The 16,936-nt window shown below is 44.0% G+C and overlaps 1 protein-coding gene across 1 annotated transcript in view; it reads left to right on the top strand.

Moving 5' to 3' along the window:
* STK10 (serine/threonine kinase 10) overlaps positions 1 to 16,936 on the top strand; it is a 230,286-nt gene that overhangs the window by 114,630 nt on the left and 98,720 nt on the right. The window contains exon 4 of the mRNA XM_007939772.2: positions 5,256 to 5,405. Coding sequence (XP_007937963.1) covers positions 5,256 to 5,405 — 150 coding nt within the window. The remainder of the gene's footprint in view (positions 1 to 5,255; positions 5,406 to 16,936) is intronic.

Raw genomic sequence — 16,936 nt, 5'->3', positions numbered from 1 at the left:
AGGTGAGGGGCCAGGAACGGATGTGGGGTCAAAGGGGTTTTAGACTCATCTGCAGTGTTGCAGTTTCTTTTTATGAGAAATGATTCATGTATTACTATGTAATTAAAAATTAATCTTAAAAATTTATTGGACCCAAAAGGCTATATACCGTATGATTCCGATTATAGTACATTCTAGAAAAGGCAAAACTGTAGGGACAGAAATCAAATTAGTGATTGCTTAAGAGGCTGGGGAGGAGTGGAAAGGTTGACTAGAAGGGGACATGGGAGTTTTTAGAGGTAGAGATAATCTATGTCTGAATTGGGGTGATGGTGCTGAAATTCATAGATGTACCCCTAGAAGGAGTGAATTTGACTATATGTAAATTCTACCTCAATAAATCAGACTTTAAGGAAAAAAAAAGATCATACCTACCACAGTGAGTTGTTGTGAGATTTAAACAAGGGCTTAGTTGTACTTACTTACTAAAGTGCAGTGAACAATTTCACAGTTTTTCACCACATCAAAGATTCTGCTTCTAGGTATGGCTGGCATGTGTTTCTCTCCCAACCTTGCAGCACCTTCCTACAGAATCAGAGCCTCTTTTCAAATTTATGATCCTGACAAGGACAGAATACCTAATAGGCAGGTAATCCCAAGCTTACTTGTGCTTACTTACTAGTCTGTAGTGAATAATTCTGCATTTTTTTCACGACATCAAAGATTCTTCTTCTAGATGTGACTGGCATCTCTTTCTCCCCTAACCCCACACCACCTTCCTACAGAATCAAAGCCTCTTTTCAAAAGTACGATCCTGACAGTGACTGACTGAGTACCTAGTAAGCAAGGTAAGCACAAGCTTACTTGTGCTTATTTATTAATCTGTGGTGAGGAATTTCACATTTTTCACCATATAAAATGGTGAAACCCAAGTGAAATTGTTGACTACAGATTGGTAGGCACAAGTAAGCCTGTGCCTACCTTGCTTATTGAGTAATCCACCCCTGGGTTTAGATAAGATAATGTACCAAGTCCATAGCCCTATGGCTGGTGCATTGAAAGGGCTCAAAAGATGCTGAATATTAGATCATCATTGTCATCATCACCTTTATTATTCCTGTCTCATTCATATGAATAAATCAGAATTGAATAAGACCCATTTTTGCCGTTTTTAAAGTAACTGCAGATAACTTAGTCCTGGACGCATCTTGGAATCAAAACAACAATAATCTTTTTTTTTTTTTTTTTTTAATTTTATTGTGATTTGGGTGAAAGTTTACAAAGCAAATTGATCTTCCATACAGCAATTCACATACACTGTCTCATGACATTGACTGCAATTTTCCACAGTGTAACAGCTGCTCTCCCACTTTCTCCCCATAGCCACCTCCTCCCTATGTCCTTCCTTCCCATACACTTCTGTCCCCCGAGCTGTCTCCCTGTGCATACACAGCCCTTCTATTCTCCCATGATTGCTCTCTCCAAGGAGTGTATCTACCTAATGCGAATGTTCAGCTCATATGTCTGTGTTTTGTTTGGCTGGAAGCCACAGGAGTGGGTTTAATTCCAGACCTGAAGGGTAGCTAGGGACCGTAGTCTCAGAGGTTCCACCAGGCTCTGTCAGATCAGCAAAACTGGTCCCTTTTTTTTTTTTTTTAATCATTTTAAGTTTTGTTCCACATTGGTCTCCCATTCCATCTAGGATCTCCTACATAGATACCCCTCCAAGTGGTTGACAATGGTAGCTGGGCACCATCTAGTTCTTCTGGTCAACAATAATCATTTTTATTGACCACTTACCATGATGAGACGTCCTTGGCTTGTGCAAACAACTGATGTACTTAGCTGCTAATTAAAAGGTTGGAGGTTTGAGTCCATCCAGAGGCACCTTGGAAAAAAGTCCTGGCAATCATTGAAAATCCTATGGATCATAATTCTACTCTAACACACATAGCGTTGCCATGAGTCAGTTATTTTCTTGGCAACTGTTTTTTTTTTTTGATACCATATTGAAAACTTAACATGATTTATTACTGGAGCTTTGTTTGCAGTGGTTATAGTCCTACCCATTTTATAGGAAATGAAGCCCCAGAGAGGTTGAGTGATTTGTCAGAAAGTGCACAGCTCATGAGAGGCAATGCCTGAGTTCAGGCTCAGTCAGTGTGACCCCATAGTTCTTGCAGGTTTTGAGCCTAGCCCCTTGCTGGGGGCATAGAGGTTAATGATGAGGCCACAGGGAGGAGCTGCTTGCAGGTCCCGGAGAGAGGCTCCAGTCCACTGAGGTCTGGCTTCCCAGAGTGCTGAAATTGGTGCCAGCAGCCTGGCTGGTACGTTTATTTTTATCATCCCTGGGGGATCTGGAGAGGGGAGCTGAACCTTGTGGATTCCTGGCCAAACGCCTGCAGGGGAGATACAGGAGGTACTGTTTCTCTGAGTGGTGTTCTAGTTGGAGGGGGGCCTGGGAGAATTGCCCTGTATGACCAATTTCAGAGTATGAGGCCTGAAAACCAGGGAGGTGAGCACTACCTCAGCACAGGGGTCTCAGGTCACAAAAAGAAATATTAATGGTCATGTCCAACACTTGAGCACAAGGATGTCATCCTTGATCTTCTCACTCCCTTCTACCACCACATCCAGCAGGCCCCATATTCTATCATTTCTACTGCCTAAACCCCTGGGACTAGGAGATTCTGGGTAGTAAAAATGGTTAACACACTTGGTGCTTAACCAAAAGGCCGGTAGTTTGTGTTCATCCATAGGCACCTCGGAAGAAAGGTTTGGTGATCTGTTTTGAAAACTCAGCCACTGAACACCCTATAGAGCACAGTTCTACTCTGACACACATGAGGTTGCCATGAATCAGGGTCAACTCAACCACTGGTTAATTCCTGGGATCGGGAATCCTTCCTTCTCACCACCTTGGCCACCATCAGGTCCAGGTTGACCTCCTCCTTCCTTCTAATTTCTTCAGTCTATGCAGGTAGAGAGGAGTTTTGTAAGACATAGATCAGATATGTCTCTGCTTTGCTTAGAACGTCTTGCAGACTGCTGGTCACAACTGATTAAATGCAATGTCCATACTGGGGACCTTGAGGTCCTGTGTAATCTAGCTCTGCTGACCTCTGACCTCTCTTTCCTCTCCTTCTTCTCCTCTAGCCACACCAGGGTTCTTTGCACATATTATTCCCCCTGCACCGAATACTCTTGTCTTTCCCAGAGTTCTCTGTCTTGCTCCTTTTTCAGGCCTCAGCCTGAGTGTCACTTCCTCAGAGAATGCCCTGTGCTCTCTGAGGGAACTGAGAGTGTGTAGCCCATGTGTGTGTGTTCTCCCTGACTAGCATCTGACAGGCCCTGGTGACTGGTCCTTCTGGCCTGTCCACCCCTCTCACATTTCCTGCGTGCCACAAACCCAGCTGGTTGACCATTTCTTGAATACCAGCTTTTTGCAGCCACCAGGCTTTTGCTTCTGACAGTTCCTTGATATGCAGTGCCCTTACCCATCTTTTCTTCTCAACCCTATAATTCCTTCAAGACACAGCTCAGATGTGCCCTTCTCTGAGAAGGCTTCCAGTTCTTCCAGACAGAGGGCACTGCTGCCCATCCTCCTATGAGCCTGTCTTCCCCTCCATCCCAAGCATCACTTACTGTTTCCATGTCCATCCCTGCACCAAGCTTGGAACCTGGCACATTGTAAGCACTCACCCAGTGCCTGCTGACAGAACCAAACCAAAACCAAACTAGTTGCTCTTCCAACTCATAGTGACCCCATGTGTGCAGAGTAGAACTGTTCCATAGGGTTTCCAAGGCTGTTACCTTTCAGAAGATTTTCATTGGCCAATTCTTTGAGAAGTGGACGGCCCCTTCCTTCTTCTCAGTCTGTTTTAGTCGAGGCTCTGCTAAAACCCGCCTGCCATGGGTGACTCTGCTGGATTTTGAAATACCAGTGGCATAGCTTCCAGCCTTACAGCAATATGCAAGCCACCACAGTATGACAGACTGACAGAAGCTGGACTCTATGAAGAACAACACAGCACCAGGATTGGAGGAAGACTCATTAACAATCTGCGATATGCAGATGACACAACCTTGCTTGCTGAAAGTGAAGATGACTTGAAGCACTTACTGATGAAGATCAAAGACTACAGTCTGCAGTATGGATTACATCTCAACCTAAAGAAAATTAAAACCCTCACAACTGGACCAATAAGTAGCATCATGATAAATAAAGAAAAGATTGGAATTGTCAGTGATTTCATTTTACTTGGATCCACAATCAACACCCATGGATGCAGCAATCAAGAAATCAGACATCATATTGCACTGAGCAAATCTGCTGCAAAAGACCTCTGCAAAGTGTTGAAGAGCAAAGATAACATTTTGAAGATGAAGGTGTTCCTGACCCAAGCCTTATATGCATGTGAAAGCTGGACAGTGAATAATGAAAACTGAAGGAGAGTTGATGCTTTTGAATTGTGGTGTTGGCAAAGAATACTGAAAGTACCATGGACTGCAAGAAGAGTGAACACATCTGTCCTGGAAGAAGTGCAGCCAGAATGCTCCTTGGAAGCCAGAATTGCCAGGCTTCATCTCACCTGCTTTGGTCATGCTGTCAGAAGGAACTGTTCCCTGGAGAAGGATTCATGCTTGGTAAATGGAGGGTCAGGGAAACTTAACAAGATGGATTGACACAGTGGCTGCAGTGATAGGCTCAGGTATAGCAAGGATTGTGAGGCTGGCACACAATCAGTGTTTTGTTCTGTTGCTCTGAGTCAGAGCTGACTCGATAGCACCTAACAACAACAACCTTTCAGAAACAGATTGTCAGGCATTTCTTCTGAGGTACCTCTGGGTGGGTTTAAACCTCCAACCTTTCAGATAGTAGTTGAGTGCTTAGCTGTGCCACCCAGGGAGCCTACTAACCAAATTAATTTCTGAATCTCAATTGGATGGTGTTAACCAGCCTGAGCTCTGCAGCCAGACTGCCTTAGTTTGTTTGAATTTCAGATCTGTGACTTCCCACCTGTGTGCTTGAGCAAGTTACTTAACCTCTGACCCTCAATTTTCTAATCTGTAAAATGGCGATAATCTTTGCACCTGCCCCATAGGGTTGTTGCAAGAACGAAATGGGTCAATACACACGAAGTGCTTAGATGTGAACCTGGTACACAGTAAGTGCTCAATAATGCTGGCAACTTTGGCTGAGGCTAATGTTCCATTGCCTATACTGTGTGTTTGTTCAATCTACAATGTCTGATGGTCCTTCTGTCTGTTTTCAGAGCTGGATAGGGGCCTCACCGAGCCCCAGATTCAGGTCATTTGCCGCCAGATGCTGGAAGCCCTCAACTTCCTCCACAGCAAGAGGATCATCCACCGAGATCTGAAAGCCGGCAATGTGCTGATGACCCTCGAGGGCGATATCAGGCTGGGTAAGAGGCCCCTGAGGGGTGAGGGACCCCCACAGTGGGAGGCACCTAGGGTGCTCACAGAGGTCCCCATGGCCTCTATGGGCAGGAGGTAGCTGCCAGTGAGGGTGGGATCTTTTCTCCTGCAGCCTGCTGGGATGTGCACACTCCTCCCGTAGCCCTGCCCTAGGCCACAGGTTGTGTACAGTCCCCATTGTTCATTGTAACCCAAGAGTTCTCAACCGGGGATGTTGCCCTCCAGAGACGTCAGGCCATGCCAGCAGACATTTTTGGTTGTCACAAGTGGGGATGATGCTCCTGGCATCCAGTGGGTAGAGAGACCAGGAATGCTGCTCAACATCTTCCAAAGCCCCAGACACACTCGGAAACAAACACTCATCCCGCTCCAAATGTCATTAGTGTCAAGGTCAGAAAACCTGGGTCTAGCCCTTCTGCTCTTTCTTCCAATCAAGAGTATCCAAGTGAGAAAGATGGGATGGCAAAGGAATGACCCTACGTCAACACCAAGTGTAAATTGGTAAATCCATCACATAGATTGAAACCTTATTTTTTTTTTTAATATCTCTTTTCTTTGTATATTTTTTATTGAAGTGAAATATAGATAACAAAACATTTACCATTTCAACCATTGTCATATGTACAACTCAGTGATATTGATTATATTCACCAAGTTGTACAACTATCAGCACTGTCCGTTTCTAAATTTTTCCATTACACTTTTGACGGTCATTCAGTGCCTCTTAAACAGTAACTCTGCCTCCCTCCTGCCTGCCCTTCAGAATCGCTAATCAGTTTTGATCTCTGTGTATTTTCCTATTCTTGATATTTCATGTAAGTGAGATCATACAATATTTGTCCTTTTGTATCTGGGTTATTTCACTCAGCATACTTTCAAGGTTCATCTATGTTGTAGCATGTATCAGAATTGCATTTTGGTTTTTGGCTGAATAATATTCCACTATGTAGATATTTGTTTATCCACTCATCTGTTGATGGACATTTTGGCTGATTCCACCTTTTGACTATTGTGAATAATGCTCCAGTGAACATTGTCTTATTTTTAATACGTTTGTTACTTAAACAAAATAACACACGTGTCCTCTGCTCCCACCTCCCTTCTGCATTAAGCCCCAGAAACACTCACTTTTAATTCTTTTACATTATCTTCTCATATTTACTTCTGCATTCCTAAGTAATATGCATGTAATGCTGTTTTCAACTAATGGTTTTTATTGTTTGATGAAAAATAACACACACACATCCGATCTCATTACCCAGAAACGTGCATCCAGTGCTGGCCCTGGTTATCACCTTAGATGCCTTTGCTTGAGTCTCTCTTGGTAGAAAGATGCACACAGAGAGAGAAAGAAAGAGAGAGAGAAAGTAACATAAAGAGATACCATCTCTTTCTTGGGTGTCACTTTGACTGCACTCAATTCCATTACCTGTTATTGCCCTTCTCTGATAGTTAAATAGGAAATTGAATGTGCTCCCACTTGTTCTCCCACCATAAGAGCCATCCTAGTAGCTCCTCTAGTGGTCACCTATAAATCTTTAAGTAGCATTTTAATTCCATACACAAAAATTCCATTGTTGAGCCCCATGATTGAGAACTGCAGGGACTGTGAGGAGGGTTGGAATTGAACCTATGGTACAAAGAGATCCTCTGCATCAGGAGGGGTGGCCCTTAGCATCCTCACTCTAGGGCTCTGAAGCTCAGGGCAGGCAGGCCCCTGCGTTAGATCACCTAGCAAGGACAGCTGGGCTGACCGACACTCACTGTCCAGAGCTCTCCCACATCACCATGCTCAACTCCATGAGAGCTTTGAGCTGACGAGTTGAGGGGCTTTCAAGACGGACAAGTGGGTCTCAGGGCTTGTTAACACAGATGGGTTGGCCTGATCCCCAGCGGTTCTGAGTCCTGGGCCACAGGTTGGGTACAATCCCCATGGCTCATTCTAACTCGGTGGTTCTCAACTGAGGGTAGTATTGCCCTCCAGGGACATTAGGTCTTGGGGGAAGCCTGAGAATTTGCATTTCTAATTTCTAACAAGGGTCCTTGCTGCTTTGAGAACCCCTGCTCTAGACACTAGCTGCCCAGAGTGCTCAGTAGCAGCATCAGCATCACCCGGGAGCCTGTTAGAGCTGCCTAGGCTGAGGGGCTGGTCCGAGCAGGGAAGCCACAAGCAGACAGGGATTGCAGAAGGACTCCAGCAGCTGCAGGCTGAGACGTGCCTAGTGGCGTTCTCATTTCCCATGGTGGCCTCCCCACACTCCTGACACATAAAAAACAAAAACTAAACCAGCTGCTGTGGCGTCGATACCAATACATGGTGACCCCATATGTGTCAGAGTAGAACTGTGCTCCATAGGGATTTCAGTGGCTAATTTTTCAGAAGTCGATTGCCACACCTTTCTTCTGAGGCAACTCTGGGTGGATTCCTTCACCCTATTGGTTAGCTGCTGAGCACATTAACCCCATAATTTAAAAAAAAAAGGTTGCCATCAAGTAAATTCTGAATCATGGTGACTCCATGTGTTCTGGGAGGTCTGGTGGCATAGTGCCTAAGGCATTTGACTGCTAACCAGAAGGCTGGTGGTTCAAACCCACCAGCCACTCCTCGGAAGGAAGGTTGGGCAACCTACTTCCATAGAGATACCACCTTGGAAAACCAAGGAGGGGTCGCTGTGAGTCGCAGTTGACTCAATGGCAGTGAGTTTGGTTTTTTTTTCCCCCATGTGTTCCAGAGTAGAGCTGTGCTCCTTAGGGTTTTCAAGGCTGTGATCTTTCTGAAGCAGATCTCCAGGCTCCTCAAGGTGGGTTCACACTGCCCACCTTTTGGATAGTAGTCAAGTGCTTAACTGATTGCAACACCTAGAGAACCATGTTAACCCCATACACCTAACTTGGGAGGGTACTGACCTGCTGACCAGAGCCTTGAATCCCACTCAGAACCTAGGAGAGGGTGGGACTGAGGCAGGTGGAGGCATCAAGCTTCAAAATGAGTTGGCTTATCAAGTTGAGGAAACCAGGAAGGCAATGAAGGAGAAAGAAGAGTTCACTGAGAGCTGAATGCGTATTTGTTGAACTGAATGTGTGTGGCACCACTGCTGCCTTGGGGCCTTGGTGCTCCTGCCTGCTGAGGCCTATTGGTCTGTTTTGGAAAGGCCTCCTCCCTCCTGGGGCCTGAATCTGCTGCCTGGTGGAGCTGTGGAGGAGGCCCAGGAGACTGGGTGTCAGTCTCTCTACCTCTTCCTATCTTCCTGGGACTAGCTTGATCCCTGGAGGCACTCCACTCCACCCCCTGCACCCTTCATCTCCTTATGCAACTCAGGGACCCACCAGAGAATTGCTTCAGTAGATCTTTTTCCCAAGTAAGTGCATCACCACCTGGGAGACAGTGTCTGTGGTTCTCAGCAGAGAGTGAGTCTAGAGTGAGGATATACCACAAATGGGATGCTTGAACAAACAGGAGTTTATTCTCTTACAGTTGGGAGGCTTTAAGTCCAAGTTCAAAATGCCAGGTTCTAGGGGCTGGGTGAAAGCCCCTCAACCTTGGGCTTCAGCTTCACCTCCTGCTCCTGGCCCACTGGAGCTAGAGGCTTTTCTTTCTCAGACAGCTGCTGGCTGCTGAGGCTGACAAGCCCAAGATTGACAAGTAAAAAGGCATAGTCCCGATGTTACCAAACCACACAGCAGGCCATTAATTCAAGTTCATTGAAAGTTCCAAGGTTGGCAGAGCTGCTGAATAGGGACATGGTTACATGCAGGGTTCAAGCCTGCCATAAGCTAGAGACTGTTTCCCAAGGCTTCTCCTTATATACAGGAAGTAGACTCCACCATTGAGTTGATTCTCATGGGGAATACTACATCCAGCTGCCCAGCCACTGAACCAGACCCAGCTAAGTTGACACACAAACTTAACTACCACACTTAGGCACTACACCACCAGAGCCTCTAGCTTTTTATACGTAGCAAAGTCAAATGTTTGTGATGGAGACCCCATGACCCACAAAGCCTAAATTACTTATTTTCTCACCCTTTACAGAAAATGTTTGTTGACCTTAATTTAGATGAATAGCTTAACCTTTTGAACCTCAGTTTCCTCAATTCCTCATGGAATTATCATAACAACTTAGTGTGATAAGACATACAATGCATTTAGTCAGTGCACAGCAAACAACATACCATGTATACCAGTTGCTGTTGAGTCAACTCTCAACTCATGATAACCCCATGTGTGTCAGGGAACAACAGTACTCCATAGGTTTTTTTTTTTTTTTTTAATGTTATAGAAATATAATTTATGTATGGTAAAATACACAAAACTAATGTGACACGGGTCGGTGCATTTTCCATAGGGTTTTCAGTGACTGATTTTTCTAGAATATATCACCAGACCTTTCTTCCGAAACCTCTCTGGGTAGAGTTGAACCTCTATCCCTTTGGGTAGCAGCCAAATACATTAACTGTTTGCACTACCCAGTGCCTCCCCAGCACAGCAGACACTCAGCAAATGTTAGATTTCTTTCCCAGGCTGAGTAATGTTTCAAAGCATATGGCCTTGGGATACCCTTTGGGCCTAGAAATGGACAAGCTCCCAAGGTCTGGCTCTCAGCCCAATAGTAGACTTACATGCAGAACACTCAACTCAGGGTGATGCACCCACCTACTCTACAGAGATACACTCCTTAGAGCAATCGGCCATGAGGCACCAGAAGGACAGCTTTCACGTGGAGGGAAAGCTGGACAGACAGGAGTGTATTACTAAGAAGGGCACAGGGATGGGGAGGCCACTGGGAAGGGAGAGGAGGAGAGTGGGTTAGGGTTGGGGATGGTAATCGGGGAGTGAAACCAAATGTACACAAACTGTTGAATATAAAACAAATTCTGCTCTGAAAATTTGCACCCAAAGTGCGATTAAAACAAAAAAATTGCTGCAAGATAGAGTGTCCCCCTTTGTCCAAAGAACTTATGTTCCTCCAAACAACCAGAGGTCCTTTTCTGAAGACAGGAGGCAAATTTCACACTTTGGGGATCTTTCAAGTTCCAAGAAGAGGTCAGTAAGGACGCAATTATCTATATAGTTTAAACTGCCCTAAAAGTCAGAGTGCCCAGCACAAAGCTTAGCATATATGTGCTAGCAGCTTCCAGCATTCCCAGTGCTGCGTAGTTGATGGTCCTGTGTCTCTAGGTTACTGATAAACAAAAGGAAATAAAAATAGAAACCTTATAATGATACAGTAGTTCTTCCTTCCTCACCTTTGCTAGCTAATAGGAGTCTCATTTAACAGATGAAGAAATTGAGGGTCAGAAGGATGATGCCATTCATCTTGGGTCAAGTTAGAATCTTCTCATTTCCCTGCCTGGTACTGTTTCCATGGCACTCTGCCTCTGAAGGTAGATCATCTCATCAGTTGGGAAAAGTCACCTGGGACCCTGGTGGAAGCTCCTTCCTCTTCATTAGCCCAGAAGTGGAATGCCACTCCCTGCGGAGGAGGCCCCTGGGATTCCAAGTGGACCTGGAAGTCTTTGTTTTCTCCTCTCCTACCCAGTTTCAGCAGGGCCCGGACCCTTTCCAGGCTCATCTTCCCTGTCTGTACCATGAGGGCCTGGCTGGTGTTTGTCCATGCGACACTCTTGGTATTTTGGGTGGAATGGTTTTCAGTGTGCGGCTTCCCTGGCTCACGTCCACTAAATGCCCAGAACACTCTGGTTTACAGTGATCCTAGCCCATCCACTCACCTCCAAACACTCCCAGAGGCACATGGTACCACCCAGATCAAGAGCTACCTGGAAGGTCTCTCAGCTAGGATTCTAGGGTAATCCCTGTCCAAGCTGGGCTGTGGACTGGACCAGTGTGGGGTGTGGGGACATGGGAGGAGGAGAGGAGCCAGATCCACAATTGGGCGGTGGTGTGGCTTTAATTTGCCTAGAATTGTGTGGAACAAGGCTCCTCTAACCTTGGATTCTTTTTATCACCTACCATTAAGAGGACAGATGAGATTCTCTTGTATGTTGTCATACATTATAAATTCACTGCTTTTGTATCAGTATGTGTATCTGTCTGTCTATAATATGTAATGCATCTTACACTGTATAGGTCATTTTCTGATTATAGAAGTAATGTATTTATACATGCATAGAAAGATATGTGCAAAGATATTCATTGCAACAAGATAATAGCAAGAAATCAATATACTCTAAGTTATGGTGCAGTTGTATAATAGAGTCCTTTTCAACTATTGCAAATTAAGTTGTAGAAAATATGTAATCTCTTTTTTTTTTTTTCTATTGTGATTTGGGTGAAAGTTTACAGAGCAAATTCACTTTTGAAAATATGTAATCTCTTGTAAAGACATACAATACATACTGTGAAGGGGGAAAGAGCCAGACTGTAAAATAGTATGTTTAATCTAATTTCATTTTTTCAGAATAGCAAATATAGAAATAAATAAACTCAAAACTCACTGCTGTCGAGTTGGTTCCGATGCCTAGTGACCCTTCCTTGGGTTTCTGAGGCAGTATCACTACGGAAGTAGATTGCCCAGCCTTCCTTCCGAGGAGTGGCTGGTGGGTTTGAACCGCCAGCCTTCTGGTTAACAGTCAAATGCCTTATGGAGGCATATACAGCAAACTCCTAAGTGTGTGTCTCTGTCAGGATCATGAAGAATTTTTTAGTTTAATCTGTGGTTTCAACTTCTAATGAGCAGCATTGCCTTTGTGATTACACACACATACACACTTTTATTCTTGCCAGAATGAGTCATTGTGGGCTTCCTTCCAGTTTCTTTTTCTGTGCACAGAAAAGTGTTATTGCTATTAGGTGCCATTGAGTCAGTTCCAACTCATAGCAACCCCATGTACCACAGAATGGAACACTGCCTAGGCCTGCACCTTCCTCACAGTTGTTGCTGTGCTTGAGCCCATTGTTGGTGCCACTGTGTCAGTCCGTCTCATTGAGGGGCTTCCTCTTTTTCCCTGACCCTCTACTTTACCAAGCATCCTTCTCTGGAGACTGGTCCCCTTGATAATATGACCAAAGTACTTGAGATGAAGTCTTGCCATTCTTGCTTCTAAGGTTCATTCTGGCTGTACTTCCTCCAAGACAGATGTGTTCAGTCTTCTGGCAATCCACGGTATGTTCAATATTCACCAGCACCACAATTCAAATGTATAAAGAGCACAGTCTTGGCATCACATCTGTTCCCCTGAGTGACCTTAAGTACATGACTTAAATTTCTCTAAACTTCAGTTTCCTCGTCTGTAAAATGAGCATACTATTTTCTGCCCCAGAGTGTCATGGACATAAACGATATGCATAGGAGTATATATGCATATTATATGCAAAATGATATGCAGAGGACAGTATAAATAATATACAGAAGGTTCTTTAGGCAGTGCGTTGCACCTAGTAAGTTCTCAGTAGATGATACCGTTTATTAGATAAGCAAGGAGTCCAGGGAGGTGCAGGCAGTTAAGCACTGGGCTGCTAACTGAAAGGTTAGCATTTGGAATCCACCCAAAGGCACTTTGAAAGAAATGCTTCAATCTGCTTCCAAAATAAAATGTCAAAGCCATTGAAAATCCAGTTCTAGTCTCCACACATGGGGTCACTGTGATTTGGAATCCACTCAGTGGTAATTGGTAAACTGGTATTAGATAAACATGTTTTTTAAAAATATCAGGATCTTATTACATATAATATTCTAGTCTTTTTTTTTTTTTTAAATAATATCTGAGGTAGGCAGGCCCTGGGCTTAGAGGCTGCTTTTCAGTTGGGTGTGGCTCTATATTAAGGCTGAGGCCTGAGTTGGCAGGCCCAGGGCTTGGGGTGCTGCTTTTTGCTTGGAGGCAGCTTTTTATTAAGGCTGGGGCCTGAGGTAGATGGGCCTGGGGCTTGGGAGCTGCTTTTTGCTTTGGGGCAGCTGTATTTTAAGGCCAGGGCCCGAGGAAGGCAGGCCAGGGGCTTGGGGACTGCTTTTCATTTGGGGGAGGCTCTTTATTAAGGCCGGGGCCTGAGGTAGGTGGGCTGGGGCTCGGGGCTGCTTTTCACTTGTAGACAGCTCTATTTTAAGGCTGTTGCCTGAGGTAGGCAGGTGAAGAGGAGTTAGGAGCAACTAAGGGAGACGAACTTGTCTGTCAGTTTGTAATTCTGTGGTGGCTTACATGTTACTGTGAGGCTGGAGGCCATGCCACCGTGTTGCAGAATGCCAGCAAGGTTACCCATGGTAGACAGGTTTCAGCAGAGCTTCTGGGCTTAGACAGAGTCAGAGAAGGAAGAGGCCTTCCACATCTCAAAGAATTGGTCATGAAAACCTTATGAATAATAGTGAAACACTGTCTGATATTATTACTGGAAAACTTTATGAATATCCCTGAAACACTGTCTGAGATAGTGCCAGAAGATGAACCCATGCGTTAGACACTATACCACCAGAGCTCCAATCAGGTTGGGAGGCATGCAAAATTTGACTGGTGAAGAGTTGACTCCTCAGAGTAGAGATGACCTTAATGATGTGGGCAGAGTAATGCTTTTGAGACCTCCATTGGCTGATGTGGCACGACTCAAAATTAGTAAAAACACATGCAAGCATCCATTAATAATGGGAACATGGAATATATGAAGTATGAATCTAAGAAAATTGGAAGTTGTCAAAAAATGAAATGGAATGCATAAAGATTGATATCCTAGGCATTAGTGAGTTGAAATGGACCCATTTTGGCCATTTTCAATCAGACAGCCATATGATCTACTATGTTAGGAATGACAAATTGAAGAGGAATGGTGTGACATTCATCATCACAAAGACTGTTTCCAGATCTGTCCTGAAGTACAATGCTGTCAGTGATAGGATAATATCCATACACCTCCAAGGAAGACCAGTTAATACTACCATTATTCATATCTATGCACTAACCACCAAAGCCAAAGATGAGGAAATTGAAGATTTCTACCAACTTCTGCAGTCTGAAATTGACTGAACATGCAATCAAGATGTGTTCATTATCAGTGGTGATTAGAATGCAAAAGTTGGAAACAAAGAAGAGTTGCCAGTAGTTGGAAAATATGGCCTTGGTGATAAAAAATAATGCTGGAGATCGTATGATAGAATATTACAAGACCAAAGACTTATTCATTGCAAATACCTTTATTCAACAACACAAATGGTGGCTATACACGTGGACTTCACCAGATGGAATCAACAGGAATCAGATTGACTACATCTGTGGCAAAAGGTGATGGAGAAGTTCAATATCTTTGGCCAAAACAAGGCCAGGAGCTGTTGTGTAACACACCATCAGCTGCTCATATGCACATTTAAGTTCAGGTTAAAGACAATTAAAACAGGTCCATGAGAGCCAAAATATGACCTTGATAATATCCCTTCTGAATTTAGAGACCATTTAAAGAATAGATTTGATGCATTGAACACTAGTGATCAAAAACTAGAAGAATTGTGGGATGATATCAAGAACATCATCCATGAAGAAAGCAAGAAGTCATTAAGAAGACAAGAAAGAAAGAAAAGACCAAAATGGATGTCAGAAGACACTCTGAAATTTGCCCTGGAGAGGAGAGTAGCTAAAGCAAATGGAAGAAATGACAAGATAAAAGAGCTGAACAGAAGATTTCAAGAGCAGCTCGAGAAGACAAAGTCAATTATTATAATGAAATGTGCAAAGAACTGGAGTTAGAAAACCAAAAGAGAAGAACACACTCGGCAGTTCTCAAGCTGAAAGAACTGAGAAAAAAATTAAGCCTTGAGTTGCAATACTGAAAGATTCTATGGGCAAAATATTGAATGATGCAGGAAGCATCAAAAGAAGATGGAAGGAATATACAGAGTCACTGTACCAAAAAGAATTGGTCAATATTCATCCATTTCAGGAGGTGGTATATATTCAAAAACCACTGGTATTGAAGGAAGAAGTAGAAGTTGTACTGAAGAAATTGGCAAAAAACAAGGCGCCAGGAATTGATGGAATACCTAATTAGATGTTTCAACAAATGGATGCTGTGCTGGAGGCACTCACTTGGCTGTGCCAAGAGATTTGGAAGACAGCTACCTGGCCAACTGACTAGAAGAGATCCATATTTATACCCATTCCAAAGAAAGGTGATCCCACAAAATGTGGAAATTATTGAACAATATCATTAAAATCTTACTGAAGATAATTCAAAAATGGTTGCAGCAGTATATTGACAGAGAGCTTCCAGAAATGCAAGCTGGATTCAGAAGAGGATGTGGAATGAGAGATATCATTGCTGATGTCAGATGCATCTTAGCTGAAAGCAAAGAATACCAGAAAGATGTTTACTTATGTTTTATTGACTATGCAAAAGCATCTGATTGTGTGGATCATAACAAATTGTGGATAGCATTGAGAAGAATGGGAATTCCAGAACACTTGATTGTACTCATCAGGAACCTGTACATAGATCAGGAGGCTGTCGTTTGAACAGAACAAGGGGATACTGCATGGTTCAAAATCAAGAAGGGAGTGAGTCAAGATTGTATCCTTTCAGCATATTTACTCAATTTGTATGCTGAGCAAATAATCTGAGAAGCTGGATTATATGAAGAAGAACATGCATCAGGATTGGAGGAAGACTCATCAACAGCCTGTAATACACAGATGACAGAACTTTGCTTACTGAAAGCACTGAGTGATGAAGATTGAAGACTGTAGTCTGCAGTATGGATTAGACCTCAATATAAAGAAAACAGGGAGCTCTGGTAGCATAGTGCCTAAGGCACTTGACTGCTAACCAGAAGGCTGGTGGTTCAAACCCACCAGCCACTCCTCGGAGGGAAGATCAGGCAATTTACTTCCGTAGTGATACTGCCTCAGAAACCCAAGGAGGGGTTGCTGTGAGTTGTGTTGAACTCGACGGCACATGACAACAACAACAACAACATAAGAAAACAAAAATCCTCACAACTGGTCCAATAAACAGCTTCATGGTGGATGGAGAAAAGATTGATGTTGTCAAGGACTTTGTATTACTTGGTCCTACTGTCAACACCAATGGAAGCAGCGGTCAAGACATCAGATGCTGTATTGCGTTGGGCAAATCTGCTGCAAAAGACCTCTTTCAAGTGCTAAAGAGCAAAGATGTCTCTGAAGACTGAGGTGTGCCTGACCCAAGCCATGGTATTTTCAATTGCCTCTTATGCATGTGAGAGCTGGACAATGAATAAGGAAGATTGAAGAAGAGTTGATGCTTTTGCATTGTGGTATTGGAGAAGAATGCTAAGAGTACCGTGGTCTGCTAAAATGACTAACAAATCTGTCCTGGAGGAAGTGCAGCCGGAATGCTCCTTGAACGCAAGAATGGCCAGACTTCGTCTCACTTTGGTCATGTTGTCAGAAGGAACCATTCCCTGGAGAGGGATATCATGCTTGGTAAGGTGGAGGGTCAATGACGAAGGGGAAGATCCTCAACAAGATGGATGGACACAGTGGCTGCAATGACAGGCACAGGTATAGCAAGGGTCATGAGGCTGGCACTGGACCGGGTGGTGTT

Source organism: Orycteropus afer, unplaced genomic scaffold, assembly GCF_000298275.1.
Source record: "Orycteropus afer afer isolate SDZICR_OR568_19922 unplaced genomic scaffold, OryAfe1.0 scaffold00062, whole genome shotgun sequence".
NCBI lineage: Eukaryota > Metazoa > Chordata > Mammalia > Tubulidentata > Orycteropodidae > Orycteropus > Orycteropus afer.
This window is presented reverse-complemented; position numbering and strand designations above follow the sequence as displayed.